Source organism: Scyliorhinus canicula, chromosome 3, assembly GCF_902713615.1.
Source record: "Scyliorhinus canicula chromosome 3, sScyCan1.1, whole genome shotgun sequence".
Classification (NCBI taxonomy): domain Eukaryota; kingdom Metazoa; phylum Chordata; class Chondrichthyes; order Carcharhiniformes; family Scyliorhinidae; genus Scyliorhinus; species Scyliorhinus canicula.
This window is the reverse complement of record NC_052148.1, coordinates 111101471-111126069: the sequence shown is the minus strand read 5'-3', so window position 1 is coordinate 111126069 and position 24599 is coordinate 111101471. Positions and strand designations below refer to the sequence as shown.

Sequence of the window (24599 nt, the reverse complement as noted above, 5' to 3'; positions counted from 1 at the left end):
GGGCGATGGTGTGGGCACCGATATGCGGCAACCACCAGTTTGTGCCAGTGGGGGTTGGATGGGGGGTGGCAGCGGGCGAGGAACGAGCGGTTTGGGGATCTGTTTATATATGTGGGCTTTCCATGTTTGGAAGAGTTAAAGGAGGAGTTTGAGCTGCCCGATGGGAACCGGTTTCGCAATTTGAAAGTGGGGGACTTTGTGCGGAGGCAGGTATCGACTTTCCCACACCTCCTGCCCCAGGGGCTACAGGATAAGAGTGTCAAAAGTGGGGGAGGGAAAGGTACCTGAAATCTATAAAGAACTTATGGAATGGGAGGGGAGATGAAGCGGATGTGGGAAGAAGGGTTGGGTGGGGGGTTGGAGGCTGGATTATGGGAGGACACCCTGAGGCGCTTCAATGCTCCTCGTCGTATGCAAGGCTTAGCCTGATATAATTTAAGGTGGTCCACAGGGCTTACATGACTATTGCCCGAATGAGCAGGTTCTTTGAACGGGTGGAGGATAGGTGTGGGCGGTGTGCGGGTGGGCCTGCGAATCATGTCCATAGTTTTGGGGATTCTGGCACGGGTTTGCTGATGTCATGTTGGAGGTACTGAAGGTAAGGGTGGTTCCAGGTCCAGAGGTGGCGATTATTGATGTGTCAGAAGACCCAGGGGTCCAAGGGGGCGAGAGAGGCCGATGTCTTGACCTTTGCCTCCCTGGTAGCCCGGAAATGGATCTTGTTAACATGGAGGGACTCGGAGCCCCCAAAGTCGGGGGTGTGGGTTAGTGACGTGGCTGGGTTTCTCCGGCTTGAGAAGATCAAGTTCGCCCTGAGGGGATCGATTCTAGGGTTTGCACAGAGGTGGCAGGCGTTTATCGACTTCTTTGGGGAAAATTAAGCTGTCAGCTGTACTGGGGGGCTGGGTTTTGTTGTTTGTTTGGTGTGCGGTTGCCTATTTTGTTAAAATTTAGAATATAAATGCCTTAATAAAATACTTTTCAAAAAAAGAGATGGCAGGAAGAATGAGGTGAGGTAACCTGAAGTAAATTGGAGAATTTTTAATTTGCTGTAGAAAGGGAGAACTAAATTATTGAAAGAGACAGGAGAAGTTGAGAAGACAGTTTAAAAAATGGGAACCTATGCTAAATATTTATAAAACACAGGTTCAGCCTCATTGTGTTTGATTCTGGGCACTACGCTTCAGGAAGCATGTGGAGACTTTAGAAAGGGTGCAGAAAAGATTACAGAACATAGTGCTAGGGATGAGGGACTTCAGTTACGTGGATATATTGGAGAAGCTGAGGTTTTTCACCTCAGAACAGGTGGAGAGGAGATTTGATGGAAGTATTCATTCACCAATGAGACAGTAAATAAGGATAAACAGTTCCCATTGGTGAGAGGGTTGAAATCTAAACATCATTCAAGGTGAACCGCAAAAGAACCAAGAGACATAAAGAAAATATTTTTATGTAGTGAGTGGTAAGGATCGTGAATGCACTGCCGAGTGTGATGGAGGCAGATACAATCATGGTTTTGATAAGGGACTTGAATAATTATTTGAAGAAATAATTTGCAAGGCTCCAGGGAGACAATAAAGCCGTTGGACTAGCTGAATCGCTCTGGCAGAGCAAGCAAGGGCACAACAGGCAGAAAGGCCTCTTTATCAAGGCAAATAGAAAGTTGCAGTTGCAGGGGATAAATATTGGCATGGATAAAAGATTGGCTAGCTAACGCAAACAGATTGTAGGCATAAATGGGTCTTTTCTGTTGGCAAAATAGAACAAGTGGTGTGCCACAGTGATCAGTGCTGGGGCCTCAACTTTTAACTATTTATATAAATTATTTGGAGGGAGGGACCAAAGGTATGGTTGCAAAATCTGCTAATGAGATAAAGATAAGTGGTGAAGAGGACATCACAAGGGTACAAAAGGATATACGCTGTAGATAGGTTGTAAGTGGGCAAAGATCTGGCAAATGGCGTGTAAAGTGGGGAAATGTAAAAATGTCCATTTTGGCAAGAAAATTCAAAAATAAATATATTTTCTAAATGGTGAGAGATTGCAGAGCTCGAAGGTGCAGAGGGGTCTAGGTGTCCTGGTGCAGTGAATTGCAAGAGGTTAGTATGCAGGTACAACAAGTAATTAGGAAAGCAAATAGAATTGTTTATTACAAGTGGAAAAAGTAGACAGATTATGCTTTAATAATAATAAAGATTATTATTATAATTGCTTATTGCAAGTGGAAAAAGTAAACAGATTACGCTTCAACAGGGCATTGGTGAGACCATATCGGGAGTACTGCGTACAGTACTGATCTCTTTATACAAGACAAGATGTGGTGGCACAATGGTTAGCTCTGTTGCGTCACAGCTCCAAGGTCCCAAGTTCGATTCCCGGCTTGAGTCACTGTCTGTGCGGAGTGTGCACGTTCTCCCCGTGTCTGCGTGGGTTTCCTCCGGGTGCTTCGGTTTCCTCCCACAAGTCCCCAAAGACATGCTATTAGGTAATTTGGACATTCTGAATTCTCCCTCAGTTTACCCGAACAGGCGCCGAATGTGGCGACTAGGGGCTTTACACAGTAACTTCATTGTAGTGTTAATGTAAGCCTACTTGTGACAATAAAGATCATTAGTATTAAATGCATTGAAAGCAGTTCAAAGAAGGTTTACTAGACTAATAACTGAATGGACGGGTTGTCTTATGAAGAAAGGTTGGACAGGTTAGGCTTGTATCTGCTGGAGAAGACAAAGAGGTAACTTAATTAAAACGTACAAGGTCCTGAGAGGTCTTGACAGGGGGATGTTGAGAGGGTGTTTCCTCTTGTGGGAGAATCTAGAACTGGGGGTCACAAACAGTTGAAGAGAAATATTTTCACCAAGAGGGTTGAGAGTCTTTGGAACTCTCTTCCTTAAAAGGCAGTGGAAACAGTCTTTGAATATTTTTAAGGCAAAGATAGAGAGATACTTGATAACATGACAAACACCAATATTTACCTCAACTTCGGGCAGAGGTGGGGAGTTCAGAGGCCAGGAATTACAGGTCCCGTCAGGCCTCTGGATTTCTGTTGTTGGTGCCCTTTACGTTTTTACGCTAGGAATTGCCTTGCAAAATGCTCAAAAGAGAAAGAAGAAAAGTGAAACAGTTCGACCTGAAGAGGAGAGAAAGTACTCCAAAGAGCAAGACCACAGGGAGGGGACACGGAAAAGATCCCAAACCAAGAATAGGGTCCCAAAAAAGGGAGCGGAACAGAAAAAGCTCCAAGAAGACAGAGATCAGAAATAGATCCTGTTAACCAAAACTGAGAGAAAGCAGTGGAGCTCTCTTTGAACCATGTGGGCTCAAGAGAAGCCCAGAAGATTTGAGGAGGCAGCCGATGATTGGTGAGAGTGTTTGTTATGTTTGAGCCAGCTGAAGATCTGAAATTGTGCTTGGAAGGTGAAGCTCGAGTATATTGTTGAAACCGTCTGACTGGAGTGACCTTTGGAGAAAATTCCAAGGCGTATTCTTAAAATATGGATATTTTAAACCCTCATGGGAATAAGAATGTTTCAGTGAGACTGAATAGCTCATGGTGCCTCTGGGTGTTGAGAAATGCATTGAATCTGCTTTGGTCGCATCTGTCATTTATTTTGGAATATGGTGCGTCTATCCACAGTTCACCATTTGGTTCATATGTACTGCTTAATTACCCTAAATTTTAAAGTATAAGATAGATATGGTGAATTGCTTTATCTTTCTGAATTTGTATGTATTTGTCAAGATACAGCTGGGGTGAAAGAATTGTGAATATTTGAATCATTTTGTGTTTTCATTGAGATTTTTTTCAACCATTTTGTCTGCTGTAATATAGTCTTGTTCAACACATTTTTTTCGCTAAAGTTCATTAGCTGACTCCTGTGAATTTGTTGAGTAACTTGCCTCCATGGTTTCTGAAAAAAGTTAGCATCTATCAAGCCTAGTTTCACTCTGGGATCAGACTTGTCCAGTATTATCAACTGGGATGATAACAATAAGCAAGGGGTGAAAGGTTACAATCAGATCAGCCATGATCCTATTGAAAGGCGGTGCAAGCTCAAGGGGCTGAATGGCCTACACCTGCTCCTAATTTGTATGTTTATATGCCTTGATATCTTAGGTGGGCTTGCTGTCAGATTTGCTTGGTAGCACTTTGCTAAAGCACTTGTATATTTCATTATGTTAAAGGAACTATAAAAATGCAGATTGCGTTATTGACATGGGGCCAGAGCAAAATGAAGTGGGTTTGGAAGCTGGAACAGGAGTGAGAGAAATGAGGTATACAAGAAAATGTTCAAAAAGCCTGTATCTTTGCCAAGATGAGAATAAAGGGATTACATAAAACAAGGTAAAGGAAGCAATCAAGAATAAGGGTTAGAGTTTATATGGAGGGAGAGAGGAATGGAAGGGTAGAACCAAAGAATCCCTACAGTGCATGAGGGCATCCAACCCATCGGGTGTGTACCGACCCTTCCAAGGCTACACCCGGTCCTATCCCCATAACTCCCCTAATCTGCACATTTTTGGACACTAAAGGGGCAATTTAGCAAGCCAAATCCACCTAACCTACACTTCTTTGGGACTGAGAGAGGAAACTGGAGTGCCCGGAGGAAACCCACACAAATACGGGGCGAATGTGCAAACTCCACACAGACAGTGACCCAAGGCTGGAACTGAACCTGGGTCTCTGGCACAGTGAGGCAGTAGTGCAACTCTTGAGTGAGAGCAAATTGAGAGAAAGACCAAACAAGTGTCAGGTTCAATTCCTGATCTGTGCTGAGTTAGTTCCGCTCAGTTGAAGCAGTAACAGAGCTTCAAAAGATCCTTATAGATGACGGAAGAAAGTTGTCACCCAAGATTTCCTATCCTGAAGAATGTTGGACAAGAACAGAATAAAGATTAAAAACCAAATCAGCACTCACATGAACAATTGCCGCTTGGTAAAGTACCAGAGGACTGCAGTTTATAAATGTGAAAACATACCCCAGCAACAGTGATAGCTTTCAACAAGGGTGAAAATTGACAAAAAATTACAATTATAGCTATCTAGTTTCTTTTCTCTCGGAGTTCTTCTCCTTAGATCATTTCTCTAGAAACGTTTGGGTTCTTTTCTCTCTCCCACACTGCTTCTTCATACAATATTTTGTAGCTATGCCACTTGATATTTATTAGCTTTCTTCAGTTCCTATCTACGGCAGTGTTACTGGCAATGTATGCATAGAAGGCTTTTGATGGGGTGGAGTGGGCGTATTTGTTGGGGATGCTGGGTCGGTCCGGGTTTTGTGGATTGGGTTTGGCTGCTGTATAGGGTGCAGATGTCGAGTGTCCAGACGAACAGGACGAGTTTCGGGTACTTCGGGCTCCATCGGGGGACAAGGCAGTGGTGCCCGCTCTTCCCAGGCTCTTTGGTTTGGTGATAGAGCCGCTGGCAATGGCACTTAGGGCACTGAGGAGTTGGAAAGGGATGCGCGGATCACAGAGTCTCGCTATATATGGACAATCTTTTGTTATATAGCTTGGACCCGGTGGGCAGATTTGAAAGGATAGTGAAGATCTTGAGGAACTTTGGCCGGTTTACGGGGTATAAATTGAACATGGGAAAGAGCGAGGTGTTCTCGATTAATACTAGAGTGCAGGAGAGGAGGTTAGGGGAGTTGCAGTTCTGGGTGGTTTTCGGTATTTAGGAATTCGGGTAATGTGAAGTTGGGAGTAGCTACATAAATTGAACTTAGTACATCTGGTGGAGGAAATGAAGGCAAGTTTCAAGAGGTGGTATGTGTTGCTGCTGTCGCTGGCTGGGTGCGTACAGACGGTTAAAATAACGGTGCTGCCCAGGTTCTTGTTCGTGTTCCAGAACCTCCCCATCTTTTGTCCCCAAGTCCTTTTTTATAATAATAATCTTTATTAGTGTCACAAGTAGACTTACATTAACACGGCAATTAAGTTACTATGAAAATTCCCATGGAAGGTAAATGGGATAATTTTGGGGTTGTCTGGGAGAAGGTGTTTCTGAAAAGGAGGCGAGGGCCGGCTGCAGAGTTTGATGAATTTTATTGGGCAGCGAACATTGCAATGGTGAGGAAATGGACAATGGAGGAGGGGCCGGTTTGGGGGCAGATGGGGGCTGCGTAGTGTAGGGGGATGAGTTTGAGGGCCCTGTTGTTGACACTCCTTTCCATTTTCGCCTGACCTCCGTGAGTGGTTGTTTCAGCTTTGCGGGTGTGGAGCCAGTGCAGGCAACATTTCAGGTTAGAGGAAACATCGTTGTGGGCGCTGATGTGTCAATCACAGGTTTACGCCAGTGGGACTGGATGTGAGTTTTTGGGGGTGACGGCAGACAGGGATAGAGTACTTTAGCAACTTATTTATGTTGCAGGTTTAGAGGAGTTGGAGGAAACGTATGAGCTGTGAAAAGGGAATGGTTTAAGATATCTGCAGGTGAGGGATTTTGTGAGGGGAGAGGTGCCGACCTTCCCAGGGCTGCCACCTCAGGTGCTGCAAGACCAGCTGTTGTCGGAGGATGATATTGGGAGGGGAGAATGTTGGTCATCTGCAGTGAGTGGAGGATATAAAGCATAAATGGGAGGAGTTGGGTGGGAGTTGCGGGCCAGGACATGGAAAGAGGCCCTAGAAGGGTGAACACGTCCTTGCCGTGTGCAAGGTTAAGCCTCATGCAGTTTAAGGTGGTGCATTGGGCCCACATGACATTTGAGGGGATGATCCGTTCTTTTTTTGCAGGGATGGAGGATAGGTGTGGGTGTGTGTGGGATATCCTGTGAACCACATTCACATGTTCTGGTTGAGTCCAAGGTTGAGGGGGCTCCGCCCAGGGTTCATAGAATCATAGACTTTACAGTGCAGATGGAGGCCATTCGGCTCATCGAGTTAGCACCTGCCGTTGGAAAGAGCAACCGACCCAAGTCCACACCTCCACTCTATACCCGTAACCCAGCAATCCCACCTAACCGTTTTGGATACGAAGGGCAATTTAGCATAACCAATCCCCCGAACCTGCACATCTTTGGACTGAGAGGGGAAACTTGAGCACCCAGAGGAAACCCACGCAGACACGGGGAAAATGTGCAGACTCCACACATACAGTGACCCAAGCCGGGAATCGAACCTAGGACCCTGGAGCTGTGAAGCATCAGTGCTAACCACTGTGCTACCCTGCTGCCCCCTCTCAGATGTCAGGTCTGAGATTCTGGGTGTGGGGATGACCCGGAATCCGGAGGTGCCGATATTTGGTGTGTCAGAAGATCCGGGTGTCCAGGTGGAGAGAGAGGCTAATTGACTGGCCTTTGCCTCCCTGATAGCCCGGAGACAGATCTTGTTGTGCTAGCGGGACTCTGAGCCACCGAAGGCAGGGGTATGGGTGAGTGACCTGGCAGAAATCATGCGTTTGGAGAAGGTCAAGTTCGTCTTCCAGGTGTCAGAGGAGGACTTCACCTAGAGGTGAAAACCGTTCATTGATTTCTTCAAGGCGAATTGAGGGGCCAGCAGAGCGGAAGAGGGAGATAAAGGGGAAAAAAGTTAGGAGGTGGGGTGTGTTGGGTTGTTGGTATCGGGGGATGGTGGGTGTCTGTATTTTCTGTTCATGTTGATGTTTGGTCGTCTGAGATTGTCACGCACATATGTAAAATGCCTTTAATGAAAATATATATTTTTTTAAATCTGGTTTAGCACACTGGGCTAAATCACTGGCTTTTAAAGCAGACCCAGGCAGGCCAGCAGCACGGTTCAATTCCCGTACCAGCCTCCCCGAACATGCGCCGGAATGTGGTGACTAGGGGCTTTTCACAGTAACTTCATTGAAGCCTACTCGTGACAATAAGCGATTTTCATTTTCATCAGTATTACTCCACAATGCTGTTCCACACTGTTTTAGTCACCTCTTTATTTTCTCTTACATTCACCAGGATACAAAATATCAATGGCAAAACAAAAATGGTCAGGATTATTTATTTAGGCAAATGTGCACATTAAGAACTTTCTAAAATTAACACCTGTACTGTCCAAAATTTAAGATTGATTTGCTCAAAATACCTTTGAACCAATTAATTGCACTTTGAAAGAAAAGGAATTTAATAGACTCTTTTACAGAAAATAATCACTGCATCCTATTATGAAATAGCTAAGTGATGACAAAACTTTAAAAAACTGTTTTAAAAATTACTAGAAAATACCACTGAAAATTCCCTCAGCCATGAGACAAACATTATAATTTATTTCCCAAAACATACATGACTGATTTTTTTTCTCTTGAAACATACATAGAATAACCAACTTACCATTGCAACATAGTTGAATTTACGAATCACTTGACGTATTCTCTTCATCTCTTCATCCAGGTTACAAGCCCAGACCTCACAGATTCTTTGGGTGTGATCTACTGTCGCTGCTGGCATGTTGCCGAATTCAAGTACCTGTCATCAAAGCACTACACCTTCAGGTGGGGCAGTCGTATATGAGGAAGACCAAATTTATTGTCTGACCTTCAATCCCAATAGTTACCTTCAAAACATAAAATGACTAAATTTAGATTGTTGAAAAATTAAATAACAAATCGTGCAATAGATCTTCAGCATCAACACGAGGTTCAATGGCAAACGTCTAAAATTCTATTTCATGACAATAAATACTTGTTGGCTGCAAGTTCCTCAACAGCTGGAGTCATTTTGAATGTAAGAAAAAGTTTTGCTTTTAACATAGAACATGCAGAAGGAGTCCATTCAGCCCATCGAGTCTGCACCGACCTATTTAAGCCTTACTTCCACCCTATCCCCGTAACCCAATAACCCCTCCTAACCTTTTTTGGACACTAAGGGCAATTTAGCATGGCCAATCCACCTAACCATCATGTCTTTGGACTGTGGGAGGAAACCGGATCAGCCGGAGGAAACCGACACAGACACAGGGAGAAAGTGCAGACTCCGCACAGACAGTGACCCAATGGGGAATCGAACCTGGGACCCTGGCGCTGTAAAGCCACAGTGCTGTCCACTTGTGCTACCGTGCTGCCCACATGACCGAAACACCCAAAGCGGGAATCATACCCCTAGACCAACGAGTCCCTTTAATTTATTCTTTAATGGGATCTTGCGTTACTGGCAAGGCCAGTATTTGATGCCCATCCCTAATTGCCCTTGAGCTGAGTGGATTACTAGGCCATTTCAGAGGATAGTTAAGAGTCAACCACATTGCTGTAACAGGTAGGTTAGACCAGGTAAGGATGGCAAATTTCCTTCCCAAAAGAACATTAGTGAACCAGGTGGACCTTTACGACATTCGACAATGGATTTGTGGTCATCATCACTGAGACTAGGTTTTTAATTCCAGATTAGTAATTAAATTTTAATTCCACCAGTTTCTGTAGAGGGATTTGAACCCTTGTCTCCAGAATATTACTCTGGGCCTCTGGATTGCTAGTCCAATTACATTATTACTATGCCACCATCTATGCATTTGCACATTGCATTAAAAAGGTCTCTCCAAAAGAAATTAAGGAATAAATATGTTGAATCCTGAAGATTTATGCAAGGACTTTTATAATAGACCTGATCTCATCATAGATCAAACCACAGGCAATTTTATTTTTTCATTTTATTGAGTATTTTGCAGAAAATAACTAACCCTGCAAACAAATCTCCAGAAAGGCAGGATAAAATGTAACCAAATACTTGATAACTTAGTACAATAACTTACATTCATATATTTTTATTTATTTTTTTTAAATTTAGATTACCCAATTATTTTTTCCAATTAGGGGGCAATTTAGCGTGGCCAATCCACCTACTCTGCACATTTTTGGGTTGTGGGGGCGAAACCCACGCAGACACGGGGAGAATGTGCAAACTCCACACGGACAGTGACCCAGAGCCGGGATCGAACCTGGGACCTCAGCGCCGTGAGGTGGTTGTGCTAACCACTAGGCCACCGTGCTGCCCCTTACATTCATATACTAACTGAAACATAAAAAGGTGTTTCATCAAAACAGAATTCGACAAGTATTAACACTGAACAAAAAGTGACTAAAAGTGAAATTTTGGCCGAAGTATAAAGAGAGGGAGCTGTAGCGTGTGTGTTTTAGGAGGGAATTTCCAAGTGTAGCACCTCCATGCATAACAGTGCACTCACCAATGGCGAGAAGAAAAGTGTGGGTTGCACAACAGGTCAAGGATGGAGGAACGAGACGTTTTCAGTGCGCTGTAGGGCTAGAGAAAATCACGGCGATAAGGATAGACAAAACCATGAAGGAAATCAAACACATTAGGTTGGTGAACAGTCTTAGACGTGCCGAAGGATGGGGCAACAAGCAGGACAGCATGAGAATCATCTAGTCTGGAGTGACAAAGAAACGGACGAGTGTTTCAGCAGCAGGCAGGTTACTTTTTATTTGGAAACTCAACACATGATTAAATAAGATGCAGATGTTGCTGACAATCTTGTTCAACCTGAAACAGTGGTCAAGGATGAGGTTGGAATTCTTGGATACAGTACTAAATTCGTGGCAGATGTCAAAGATCATGACAGTGATCTTCCCAACTTTTAACTGAAGGAAACGGTAACTCACCCAGAATTGCATTTTGGACAAGCAGAATGAATAACTGAGACAATGGAGCCAGTTGAGAGAAGGGAGTGCTTGGCTGTAAGGTAGAGCTGGGTGCATGTGGCACTGAGTCCCAGGTCTTCAGACATTATGGAGCAGTATGCAAACACAGAAGAGGAGTAGTCCAAAGATAGATCAATGGATGATTCGAGGCAACAATGTGCAAGCGGAAAGCAAAGCAATTGTTGGACGTGTCTTGGTTACGATGGGATAGGTAAGAGTGGAGCCAAATGAGGGAAGTTGCGCTATGCTGGACAATGGAGTGGACAATAAGTAGATTGATTTACCTTTCCCAACAAGAAAATACAGAATTTCTGTTTTGAGTTTGGCTAGAAAAAATAAAGATAGTCACCAGGAAAAATCAAAGTATTTGTGATTGAAATGGAGAAACTCCACACAGAATTCTATTCCATGTTTCGCACCAGACAGGATGCAATCAGCTATATTTAGTGCAAAGCATTTTACCAGAGTGCATACTAGAACAGTGCAGTTTTCCGTGGAGTTGGAAAGCCATTCCCTTCCACACATTGCACTTATTTTTTTTAATGCTGTTAATGATTTATTGTTGTGAATAGAGAGGAAGGTAAAGCACCATATTTAAAGACATAGCATTACTTTCCTTTTATAACACTGGATTTAAAACATTTTGATAGATGTGTCTGATCCATTAGCAACATAAAGCATATCAGAGTCTAAGTGTTCTGCTGCCTGTGCAAACACCCCGACTCCCCAAGGCCTTTCTACCACAGGCACAAGTCAGGGATATGCTGGAATATTTCCCCCTTGCCGAGATGGTTGCAGCTTCGACAAACAGTTCAATTGCTTAGAACCACCCACTGAGATCTTCCACCACTGACATACTTTGCCTCCAATGTTCTTGACAGCAGCAACTTGGGAAGGCTAGGACTGCAGCATTTCCTAAACTCGTAACCTCCAACTAGAAAGAAAGAAACTGCAAGTACATGTGAGCAGAATTACCTCCGAGGGTACTTTGAAATCATACACCATCCTGACTTAGACATATGTTCATTCTCCTTTATTGTTGCTTGGTCAAAATCCTGGTATTCACTACCTAGCACCACACAAAATGCAGCAGTTTACGGAAACCCAGCTACCTTTGCCATGGCAAGTAGAGACAAACAATAAATGCTGGCCTTGTCAAAGGTACACAGCCCAAGAATGAATAGAAAATATATGGATAATAGATCAAGGAGAGGGTTTTAACTTGTCACAAGAGCAAGGAGAGATTTTGCATATTACTGTAGCTGCTGAATTGCCACTTTAAGAAACTTTCCAGCAGAACACCTGCTAGTAGTAACAGTATAATTTCAAAATGAAACTTCATATATCCACCAGTTAGCCACATTTCAACCTGGATTCAGCATCTCAATGTTACAAAACAACCAGACATAGTACAACAGAAACTTTGTAGACATTAAGAGTGGAAGCAATAAGTGACAGAATTATATAATAAAGTTTCAAAAGTACAATCAACATTGGAGAGTGTTCATACAAGCAAAACACTTCAGGGAGCAATTTAGGAAGCAAACACCTTTCAAGTTACCAGAGCCATTGCAGCCTTTCAACACAGAGAAATGTAATGAAGATGTATCTCACTGGAGTCATTGCCATAAAGTCCAGCTGTACTCTCAGAGACCACGACAGGACTTTAATATCAAGTTTTAAATATTTCGGGTTAAATTCCATCTGCCTAATCTCCTAATAAAGCTGACCATAACAAAAATCAATGAGTTGCACAATACAAAATCGCAACATAGTTGTAATACGTTCAATAACTGATACTTGCAAAGGCCATGACAATGTTTGGCCCGGAAGTTATAAACATTAAACAAAAGTTTAATGTTTTCACAATTGCCAACAGATTATTTTTTTTAAGTTGCTGTTGAATTTAATCCTTTACCATTACCAAATTGTTTCCTCCTAATGAGAATTATTTCGATAGTGATAAAATTGGATGTTTAAATGTGTTAAATATTAGGGACGTGTGGTTTATTTTAAAACATGTCCCACCCGCACTGCACTCTCTGCCTCGCCCAGTTAACTTTGCTCTGTAATTTATCCCCGGCATATTGTTATGTGCCATATTTTGGTCACGTTGACTATCTTTAATAACACACCAGTCTGATGGTTTTGAGATGTCCAGTTGTTTGTTATTATCACTGAGACACACGGACTGGGGAAGAGGGAATTCCGACGCTTTCAGATCCCAAACAAAAAAAAACAGCAGCTCTACTAATGGCGAATATAAATTTATAAGGGTTGCCGTTTCTTGGGCGTTAGTTTTACCTGCGTCAGCCGGGAGCGGGCTCTGAAACTGATTAACTATTAAAATACGAGCCCATCTCCTCACTGCCTCAATAACCCACTCGTATCCTCCATTACAGCCACCGCGCAACCCGCTGACGTCATCCAATCGTGCGCATTGACCTTTCAACTCCGTTCGAGCTACTAAAAAAAAGTTTAAAGCGAATTTCCCTCACACAAAGCTAATCTTTCTGCGCTACAAGTTATATATTCACAGCTGAACTCCTGAAGGATTACAATTTGACTTGGTTCAGATGAAAGGAAAGATCGTCGACACGGGTTGTGATGACGTATTACACAGAATGGGCGCTGGGTGGGTGGAAGAGGGATCTGCGCAGTTGTAGTCCGGCTCCAGAGTGGCTGATCCCAGTGAGGTGATGAGGAGTTCAGCCGCTGGGCCAGTGCATTAGGCGGCGCCGTGTTTTGTTGAGTCCGGTGGTCTGTGGGCAGGTTGAGGCCAGGAGTATGAACTGGATTTTCCCGTTGTCGAAAAGCGGCGGCAGTGGCTCCGGGCACTTGCCGCCTCTCACCAATTTACAGCAGCAGCGCCATCGGCAGATAGAGTCGGTGAAAAGCTCACACAGTGGGTGAGTGAGTGAGGAGTCCGGCCCGCACTGATCTTTAAACCCTGTTTGTGTTGGTCTTCGGCGTCGTGAACCTGGTGGCTGCGGCCCCGATCGCAGTAAATGGGAGAGTTTCCATGGGGAATATTTCTGGGGAGGTCAATCAGCCTTCTTGAAATTTTTCCAGAGTCCCTGTCTCTCTGTTTATTGTGTGTGTCTATCGAAAACATTATATAACCTTTTGGTGAACATGAATCAGAAATTGCATCTGTGTCTCAGAGCTCAGCAGTGTTTTCGTTTGAAGGGTTACATCTCATTGTCCCACCCAGTGTTGGAAATAACGTAAGGGTGCTAAATTCAGAAAACGACCCATTTCTAGCATCGCTAAGAAAAAACCTTTATGATACAAATTAGTAACGCATGTATTCTCCACAACGTTCAGTCTTAGACTGAAATTCTGTTCCAAAGGTAGTGTTTGCATACTGTGGTCAGCGAAAGCAAAATTATTACCTGATAGATGTTTAGGCGTGAAGAGGCGATTGTATATGTTGTATAATGCCTGTGGTATATAGATGCGGCTGCTCTGCTATTCAATGTCAGCATAATGGTAGTTGGGAGAAGGACGGTTTTGATTTGGAGAAAGCGGAGTAGTTTCATCTTGTTAGTGGTTAACGTCCTTACAAATGACTGTCTTTTCAAAAGTTCGAAGGGGTTATGGCATTCTTGTGTTCATGATACTTGAGAGTTAATTCGTTTTTGACGTGGGGGTGATTTTGACGGCACTGACAGAAGTTATTAACCCATTAAGAACATCTAAAGCCAAGCGTTCACATTTCAGTAACTCAAACGTTAAATGTCCTTTTTACTTTCGGTTAGCTGTTTACATAGTTTGAAATGGGAGGGACTTGGGTTTTGTTGCCGAAATCCGTGAACTCCGAAGCTTAAAATTCTACTGAAGTATTTGCTGAACACAAGCATGTGTATTTTTTCCCGAAAACTAACAATGCCCATGTGATATAGTGTGCAGTAATAAAAGGGCTGAGATGTTGCCTCATTTCCTGGTCGTGTGAAATATGACTTTAGGCTGTAGTTTCATTTTGTACATATTTGACTGCATCAATATCTTGAGGAGCAACTTTTAAAAATATTTCAGAACCATAACCTGTGGTGTTATTTAAAATCCCTATTCGTCATGTGACACTGGCATCATGTGTTCCTACCTGAAACGCTTTCGCAATGATTAATTCTAAATTTGCACTTTTGGGTCTCTTAAATGCACCATTTGTTCCTCTTTAAACTTCCAATAAATTTAAAAAAAAATTATGTTCTAATCTTTGGCGATTATTTCATGTGTCAGTTATGAAAATTGAGAAACAAATTACTGCAGGTGCTGGAATCTGAAACAAAAGAGAAAATGCTGGAAAATCTCAGCAGGTCTAGCACATCTGTAGGGAGAGAAAAGAGCTAACGTTTCGAGTCCGATGACTCTGTCAAAGCTAACATACAAAGTGGGAAATATTTATACTGTGAAGTGAGAATGAAAGATGAGTCATAATAATAATAATCACTTATTGTCACAAGTAGGCTTCAATGAAGTTACTGGGAAAAGCCCCTAGTTGCCACATTCCGGCACCTGTTCGGGGAAGCCGGTACAGGAACTGAACCCGTGCTACTGGCATTGTTCTGCATTGCAAGCCAGCTATTTAGCCCACTGTGCTAAACCAGCCCCTGACCATAGCCACAGAAACCCAAGGACGTGCCAGAATGTGGCGACTAGGGGCTTTTCACAGTAACTTCATTTGAAGCTTACTTGTGACAATAAGCAATTTTTATTTAATTGCTAATGGCCACAGAAACCAAGGGGAAAGAGTGCTAATGGCAGTCCGCAGAGAGAACAAAAGATGTGAACGGTCGAACAGCAGGGAGACTTATATGGATTGTCACATGGCAGACTTCACTTCACTTTACTTCATGCGATGCAGTTTGGAAGGAAGGATGGGGAGAGGCATTACAAACTAAATAGTCCAATTTTACTGGGGGTGCAGGAATTGAGATCTTCCACATGCACAAATTTTTGAAAGCAGCAACACAAGCCGGTACGGCTTTTTAAATAACGTGTGCGATCCTGGGCTTTATAAATAGAAACATTGAATACAAAATACAAAAGTAATTTCGGAATGCTCACCCTTTCAAGATCAATACTGAGGCCTCAGCTAGAGTATTGTCAAATTCTAAGCACCACACTTCAGAAGGAAGGATGTGAAGGCCTTGGGGGAGGAAAATGTACCAAAATAACACTAGGGATGAGTGACTACAATTAGGTAGAGAAAGTAGAAAAGCATTGTCCTCCTAAGGTCTAATGGGTTTAGGGGAAATTTAATACAGATGTTCAAAATTATGATTGGTTTTAATATAGTACATAGAAACTTATTTCCTTGGCAGACGGATTGGTAAGCAGAGGACGCAAATTTAAGTTAATTCGGAGAAGAATCAATGAAAAGATGCGATGTTGTAATCTGGAAGGCACTGCCCAAGTGATCCGTGGAAGGAGGTTTAATAGTAACATTCAACAGAGAATTGGATATGTATTGAAAAGCAAAAGATAGCCTGGTTATCAGGGAAAGAATGTTGGGTCTAATTGAATACCTATTTCGCAGTGGAGCTAATGGCCGCCTTTTATGCTGGAGGCTTCTATGATAAGAATGTGATGACCAGGCATTTTTAAACAGCGAACACCAGAATTTGTTGCAATGAATTTATATTGGAACAAAATGTGTTCACTTCTTTAGATAACCGACCTCGTAGAAAACCAACATAGAACATTTTGCAGTGGATACACCAGTGCAATGGGTGCAGTTGTACCAGTGAATTATTTAATGAAAGAATTGAGTGGCAGCCAATTAATGAATTCAATAAACCTGTTGGATCACCAGTGAATTGATAAATCAATGCAACAATAGTTGCAAATAAATTGCTTTTAAAGGAACTGCAAAAATTAACAAATTAATGGATCAGCTAGCATCAGATAAATTAATAAATTTCGTAGAGCAGCTGAACATGAACAAATTAGTCAAGTCATGAACACCGGTAGTTGGTTTCCCATCCTTTAAATTTCAAAGCAGAGTGATTGTTTTCTAAACCTCTTGAGTTAGGTTCACAAAAACTCTGTGCGTGTGATGTACGTTTGTGTACAATTTATAATGCAAGTCGTTCTATAGATTCCTGTTCATTTGTCAATATAAAGAAAATGACTGGGATAAAATTCGGGTTACTAGAAATGTTATATGGGGATCTGCAAACAGGTAAACTGTCTGGTGTGCTGGCCAGCCTACTTTGTACAACTTATTTATATAACCCCATTAATATAATGAAACATTTCTAGGTGCTTCATTGGAGCATTATTAAAACAAAGTTTGCCACAGAGTCTCGGCGATATTAGGTCAAATAACCAGAGCTTGGTTGAGGTGGTAGGAGTAGTTTGAGGAAAGTGAAGATAGGGATGGTATTCCAGGGCAGACCCAGCCTCCTTCTGATTAAAATGAGATTGTTTCAATTTACCCACAGTTATTTTTACCATAATCTTCTCCAAGCTAAATTATAAAGTTCCTAAAGTAAGAGAAGTGTGTGTAGTTGATATAAATGTACAGCACAGAAACGGGCTATTTGGTTGACTGGTCTGCCAGTGTTCCTTATGAGGTTAATTTCACCCTCCTATCTCACCCTAATAACATATCCTTCTATTTATTCTCCCTCATTTAATTATCTTGTTCCCCTTTTATGAATAATAATATGTCTATTATCAGATATGTCTATTAAAGATAGCAGCTAAATGAATTTTCAAAGAGAGAAACTGACTTTTTTGAATTTCTTTTTAATTAATTTGTACGGGATGTGGACTTCACTGGCTAGGTCAGCATTTGTTGTCCATCTCTAATTGCCCTTGAGAAGGTGGTGGTGAGCTACCACTTTTTAACTCCTGTAGTTCATGTGGTGTAGGTAACCCATTGTGCTGTTAGGGAGGGAGTTCTATCTCAAGTCATAGAACACAAAAACCAAAACAATATCAGACTTGAGCAAGGCTCCAGTTTGGCACCCCATTATGGGAAGGATATGAAAGCAATAGAAACGTTGCAGCATGAATTCACTAGAATGTTACTGGAGATCAGTTAGTGATGAACTGAGGCTTGTAAAGTTGGGATTTCTTCCTTTCTCCATGACCACCAAGGGGATTAAGGGGTAGCAAAATCAAGGTGTTTAAGTTATTCTCTTGCTCTTTCTTGGTGGTACAATTGTGACAATCTCTGCCCCAAACCATTGTTAAAGTTGGCTTTATGAATTTAATTCACAGAAAAATGGCATAGCTGCTGTGGGGGGGGGGAGAAAGATGTTAAAATATTCTCTACTGTGGGGGAGGGGGGAAAGAATGTTAAAATATTCTGAAACAATTAGGAGAATGACAATTGTGTTTATCTTTGTATAGTGTAGTGGAAATACAGAAGGATGTGGAATACAGATTGCCTTTCACGGTGAACAATAAAACAATCAATTTAAATATGTAAGTATAAAAGCTCAAGTTTGAGATGCCCATTTTACATGACGTACATTTATGCAACTACGTTTTCTCACTCTTGTAGTACACAATAGGAAGAAAATCCAGAAGAACTAATTAGACTAACATTCTCATGCCATATTGGTAGGCTGCTATTTTTTTAAATGGTCAGTGTGGTGGAGGGTTTGAAATAATTAGAACTACCTGTTTTGTGAAGAACAGCATGCTGGTTGGGTTGAAAGCTCAGTCAGTAGAGGTTTAAGGGTCCCAATGAGAAGGGTTGAATTCAAATGTTGATGACACTTGATCAAATTGACTTATTTCCTTTATTACTAAGCTGTGTGCTGAAACAAAAAATAGAAAAAGCTAAAACTGCATCATGATCAGTCATCTGATAGTAGGTAAAATCCTTCAGAATACCAGGTTTTAGGCAGAGTCCTTAGAACTAGAAAGAAAATGAAAGAAAAGCAAGCATTGTATTCCAGTCAGAAAAAAGGGAGAGGGAAAAAGAACAAATTAGTAATGCCTGTCATTTTTTTGTATAAAAAGAGGGAAATTGGTGGATGATGTCGATCATCTGTCAAGCAATAAACATCTTTTGATTTAAAAAAAAACTGTGCCAATGTGTTGCCCACTGAAGGAAAAAATTGTGGGAAGGAAAAAAGGAGAAATTGAAAGCAACTGTCAGATCGGACCTTAGAAATGGATCGGTCAGTCCTGAAATAGAGCCGCACAGTGGTTATCACAGTTACTTCACAGCTTCAGGGTCCCAGGTTCGATTCCTGGCTTGGGTCACTCTCTGTGAGGATCTGCACGTTCTCCCCATGTCTGCGTGGGTTTCCTCCAGGTGCTCCGATTTCCTCCCACAGTCCAAAGATGTGCAGGTTAGGTGGATTGGCTAGAGTCCTAAAAGGTTAGTTGCGGTTACTAGATTAGAAGAGTGGGCTTAATTGGGTGCTTTTTCCAAGAGCCGGTGTAGACTCGATGGGCCGAATGGCCTACTTCTGCACTGTAGATTCTATGAAACATTTGTTTGGCTACAAAGTGAGTTTCTGCAAGTACTCGCAAACAAAAAGGAAAAGCTACAAAAATGGAGATGAGCAGAATAGAAGAGATGATGATTATGCTTTTTGAAAATGGGAAAGAACTTCCTAATGACGTTCACCAGAGCATTCTGTCATTCCTGAGCAGGAGTGAATTAACTATCAATAAAAAGAAAGAAATCCAAATATTTGATTTAACATTTTTGGTTTCACAACCAATCTAGAATTGGATGATCTGTTTTATTTTTCCTTTCCCATCTGTGTCCTTATTTATCCTTGCCTATTTTTCAATTTTTAGTTGTAAAGAAGGATCCTGCCCAAACATTGACTTGTCCAGATGACCTTGTGTTATCAGAGTTTTTGTTTTTTATCCACATTGATAGTTTGTCATTCCTTTAAAATGGTCCACCTTAAAAGAAGTGAAGCAACTGGAATCTGTTTTGGATTGCAGTGGAAATTGAAGTTCTTGATATTTAGATTGTTAGAAACTCCCTTCGACTCATTTAGATTGTTAAAAACACCCGCTCAATCAGACCTGCCATGTGAAAGAACAAATGAATGTGGGATGTGTATGAATGAAGATACAAGGTTTGCAGAATGGTAATGAAAATTAATATCTTCGTCTACACTTGTATACTGTAATTATTTGCTTTTGAGTTAACATTTGGTGATGTACACAATGGCTCCATGTTTTTGTTTGTAGCCACTAAGGGAAGGATACAAATTAACTTTAAATTTTCTTTCTTTACAAATCTAGCTTCCTTCCTCCTCAGTTTCCACAAGAAAAGCCCGTGGTTTCAGTCTTCCCTCCAGTGAGGCACCGTTTAGTGGACAAGCCTAGTGGGACAGTGGTGATGAGCCCACTGATTACAAATGTATGTTGACAATTTCACCATTTATTTATTTTTTAAAATTTAGAGAACCCAATTATAATTTTTTTTTTCCCAATTTAAGGGGCAGTTTAGCACGGCCAATCTACCTAACCTGCACATCCTTTGGGTTGTGAGGGTGAAACCAATGTAGACACGGGGAGAATGTGCAAACTCCACACGGACAGTGGCCCAGGGCCCGGATTTGAAACCAGGTCCTCAGCGCTGTAGTCCCAGTGCCATCCACTGCGCCACCATGCTGTCCTAATTTCACCATTCAGAACTCATTTTGTGAAATATATAATGTGTTGCCTTTCATTGTATTTATCTATTTCTAAATTCAAAAATTTGTGTCCAGTATGTCACTTTAATGGGTACCAGCATGGTACTCTGAAGGATGTGCTGTTTTATAACAGTAGTAACTAAGAATTGATGGAAAATTGATAGAAAAATGTATTATATAACACAAGTAGAACCACTAGAAAGGTTTAAAATAACATGTAACTCTTAACTAAGTTTTAATTTGTAAAGTGTAAGTTCTGACTCCTGCAAATTCCATACGGAATACACATTGATTACATTGGTGTGAGAGGGGTGGAGAAAATTAATTATGGGATGTGGGCACTGGTTAGGCAAGCATTTATTGCCCATCCCTTGTTGCCTGTAAGGTGACAGTCTGCTGCCCCTTGAATGGCTGCAGTCCCTGAGGTATAGGTACACCCACTGAGTGTTTGGTAGAGTTCCAGAATTTTTATCCAGTCACAGTGTGATGCATTTCCAAATCAGGGTGGTGAGTGACTTGGAGGGGGTCCTCCAGGTGGTGGTGTTGATGCTCTTGTCCTTCTGGATAGTAGTGAACGTTGGTTTGGAAGGTGCTGCTTAAGGAATCTTGGTGAATTACTGCAGTGCATCCTATAGATGGTACACACTGCTGCCATTGTTCGTCACTGGAGGGATATCATTTTTTGTGGAAGGGATAGCAATCAAACAGGCTGCTTTGTCCTGGGTGAGGTTGAGCTTCTTGATTGTTGCTGGAACTGCACTCATCCAGGCAAGTGGAGGATATTCCATCACATTCCTCACTTGTGCCTTATGATGGTGGATAGGTTTTAGGTGGTCAGGAAGTGAGTTATTTGCCACAGAATTCCTATCATTTGACTTGCTCTGGTAGCCACAGTATTTATATGGCTATTTGAGTTCAGTTTCTGGTTGCTGGTAATCCCCAGGATGTCGATAGTGGGGATTCAGCGACGGTAATGCCGTTGAAAGTCTCGGGGTGATCATTAGATTCCCTCTTGTTGGAAATGGCCATTACCTGGCACTTTTGTGGTATGAATGCTACTTGCCATTTGTCAGCTTAAACTTGGATATTGTCCAGGTCTTTCTGCATTTGGACATGGACTGATTCATTATATCTGAGGTATCTCAAATGATGCTGAACATTGTGCGTTCATCAGAAAACATCCCCACCTCTGCACTTAGATGGAAGGAAGGTAATTGATTAAGCAGCTAAAGATGGTTGGGCATAGGGCACTACCCTGAAGAACTCCTGCAGTGATGTCCTGGAGCTGAGATGATTGACCTCCAATCACCACTACTATTTTCCTTTGGGCCAGGTATGACTCCACCTATGGAGCGTTTTCCCCCTGATTTCCATTAACACCTAGGGCTCTTGATGCCATGCTCGGTCAAATGCTGTCTTGATGTCAAAGGCAGTCATTCCCACCTCACCTTCAGCTGCTTTTGTCTATGTTTGAACCACGGCTGTAATGAGGTTAGGAGCTGAGTAACACTGGCGGAACCCAGTAACAAAAGAAAATCAGTGCAAATCCAGAACCGAACAAAATGAGAGTTGGCATAGGAACAAGCAAGACGGGATAAATTCAGAACAGTATATTTAAGGAAACAGCACCTTCAGTTTATATATCTGATCAATCCAACAACAGATCAACAAATTGAGTTGGGGGGAAAAGGAGGATACGACGATATAGGTACAGAAGGACAAATGTTCAGGTTGCATGCCATCATGTATTGTGATATCAAGACTAACAAAATGAAATAGCTCATGGAAAACCCAACAGAAGTATGAATTTCACATAGGGGTCCCATACTTTACGGGATGCATCAGACTTGGAATGGATCACAGAGTATGGAGATACATTCCATAATTAGCCTTTGCCAGTTTTCAATTGTCTTCTCACGAGTACTGTTTGCCAAGTCCTTTTCCCAAGACTGCAAGACACCCAACATGCAAACAAGGATCTAGAATTTAAAGTATCTTGGAACTTGCTAATTAATTGTTTCGGCGCCACAAAATTCACGATTCTTTACACTGGGGAAGTTAAGTCAAGACGCAAAGTTGGATTTGTTAAGGATAAAAAAAGTTGGAAATACTTTTTTTTAAAAAGGAGTGACTCGAGTTGTCAAATTGTTGACATAGCTGCTCAAAAGATGACAAGGAAGCATCTCTGAACATGTCTCCCAGCCTACAAATGCTTCTTGTCTCTCTCCTAGTATCGAACCCATGGTCGATTAGACCGGGTGGAAAGTCTGGATTGCCCTGGATAGGTGAGAGAACGGAAGTCTGTTCAGATCTGCCTTCTACCTGACGGACCAACGTTCATGCTCTTGAGTATTAATAATAGGATTATCACACTTCGAGCCTGCCTTAAAGTCACCATAAAACAACAAAACTTACAGAGGATAAACTGACTTCTGCTTTAATAGCGAGCCAAATAGATGAAGGGTTTTTTCCAATTCCTTACAAACCTTAGAAGAGAGGCCAGTTTCTATAGGCTAATATTCGAGAGACTAAAATCCTAGTCAACCCTTGGGAGCTGGAGCTTCACGAACCTATGGCAAGGCTTCTTCTGTTCCAGATAAATTAACTAATCATTCTATTGATTTCCTTCGCAGCTCTATCTGCAGAGAACAATCCAGGCAACATTTTCATTTTTATCAGGGTGATCCTTCCCAGCCAAGAGACCGCAGGGCTGACCAACAAGCTAAGTCCCACCTAATAAATGCAATCAGCCAAGTGAAATTGGTCCCATATAACTGCCTGAAAAAAGGGTTAATTAAAACACCCAGTTATTAAATCCCAAGGGGGACTATCTGAAGGGAAAATTAGTGAGTGGAGGAGATTTACCCCTCAATTTGAGTACCAGCATCACCTCCGATTTAGTAAAATTGATCTTATAACCGGAGAAGGCACTAAATCTATCCACCACCCCTATAATGGAGGGGACTGAAATGCCTGGGTTCGACACAAACAACAAGGGGTTAGAGGACACGCCTGTCTAGTTCCTCTCTGGAGCCCAGAATCCTTCAGCCTTAACCCATTCGTGAGCAGAGCTGTGCACATGCCTATGATACAACACTCAAATCCACTTAATATAATCATCACCCAACCCAAATCTCCATAATGTTTACACCAATTAATTCCAACCGACCTGATCAAAAGTTTCACTAGCCCATCCAGTGCCTGTTTCTGAAAAGCCTGAATCACATTCAGCAGTCTTCTAAAATTGTTACTGGAAAATCTACCCCGAATAAACCTAGCCTGGTCCTCCCGAACAATTGATGAAAGGACATCTACCAATCTTCTTGCTACAACCGTAGACAATATTCAACATTCGGGAGAGATATTAGCCTGTAAGTGGCACATTCCTCCGGTTATTTACCTGCCTTCAAAATCAAAGAACGATGAGCCTCACGAAGTATCGGCGGCGGCAGCAACCCTGCCTCAAAAGCGTGGTGATACATACCCACCAATAGTTCCAAAGGCAAATCTTTTAAACACTCTATAGAACTCTCATCGGGGACTTTAACAAGGCCAAGAGTGTACTGCCAAAATTCCGCCAGCACATCTCCTGTCCCACCAGGGGCGACAACACTCTTGACCACTGCATGCAAGCAAAAACTCAAGCGGGAGAATCCAGCTAAGATGGTCGTGCAGTGCTGGTCCGAGGAAACAGAAGAGCTCCACCTGACTGCTTGGAGACAGTGGACTGGTCCATATTTAAGAACTCAGCGACCAACTTAAATGAGTATGCCGCCACAGACTTCATCAGCAAATGTGTGGATGACTGCGTGCCAAAGAAAGCAGTATGTACGTTCCCCAACCAGAAACCATGGCTCAGTCGCAAGATTAACTCCCTACTGAAGGACAGGTCTGAGACGTTCATGTCAGGCGACCCTGACCTATACAAGAAATCCAGCTACGACTTCTGAAAAGCCATCCGAGATGCCAAGAGAGAATATCAGACCAAGCTAGAGTCAAAGCTCTTGGCGATTGTGGCAAGGCCTAAACAACATAACCGGCTACAAAGCGAAGCCGAGCAGTACCTCCAGCAACAACGCACCCATCCCTGATGAACTCAATGCATTCTATGCTCGGTTCGAGCAGGAAACCAACGATCCGCTGTTGTGTCCCAGCAGCCCATAAAACACCCATACCTACCATCACAGCTTCCGAAGTCAGATCGACTTTTCTGAAAGTGAACCCTCGGAAGATGACGGGTCCGGATAGAATCCCTGCCCGTGCACTAAGAGCCTGCACGGACCAGCTGGCAAATGTGTTCGCGGACATCTTTAACCTGTTCCGACTCCGCTCCGAGGTCCCCACCTGCTTCAAGAAGACCA

The 24599-nt window shown here is 42.4% G+C and overlaps 2 protein-coding genes across 4 annotated transcripts in view; one reads left to right on the top strand and one right to left on the bottom strand.

Moving 5' to 3' along the window:
• Positions 1–13065, bottom strand: part of LOC119962881 (CCR4-NOT transcription complex subunit 7) — a 60900-nt gene extending 47835 nt beyond the window's left edge. For 2 of the 3 annotated variants that reach the window (XM_038791106.1, XM_038791109.1), the window contains exons 1-2: positions 12914–13065; positions 8289–8511 (exon numbers count right to left, since the gene is read on the bottom strand). In XM_038791106.1, the coding sequence (XP_038647034.1) occupies positions 8289–8405 (117 nt within the window). In that variant the 5' untranslated portion in view covers positions 8406–8511; positions 12914–13065. Of the gene's footprint in view, positions 1–8288; positions 8512–10134; positions 10212–12913 lie in introns of all 3 variants that reach the window. The other variant, XM_038791108.1, reaches the window with a different exon arrangement.
• A 182-nt stretch (positions 13066–13247) lies between these two features.
• vps37a (VPS37A subunit of ESCRT-I) overlaps positions 13248–24599 on the top strand; it is a 40568-nt gene continuing 29216 nt past the window's right edge. Inside the window, exons 1-3 of the mRNA XM_038791105.1 lie at positions 13248–13518; positions 17975–18049; positions 19844–19961. Of these exons, the coding sequence (XP_038647033.1) occupies positions 13397–13518; positions 17975–18049; positions 19844–19961 (315 nt within the window). The 5' untranslated portion in view covers positions 13248–13396. The remainder of the gene's footprint in view (positions 13519–17974; positions 18050–19843; positions 19962–24599) is intronic.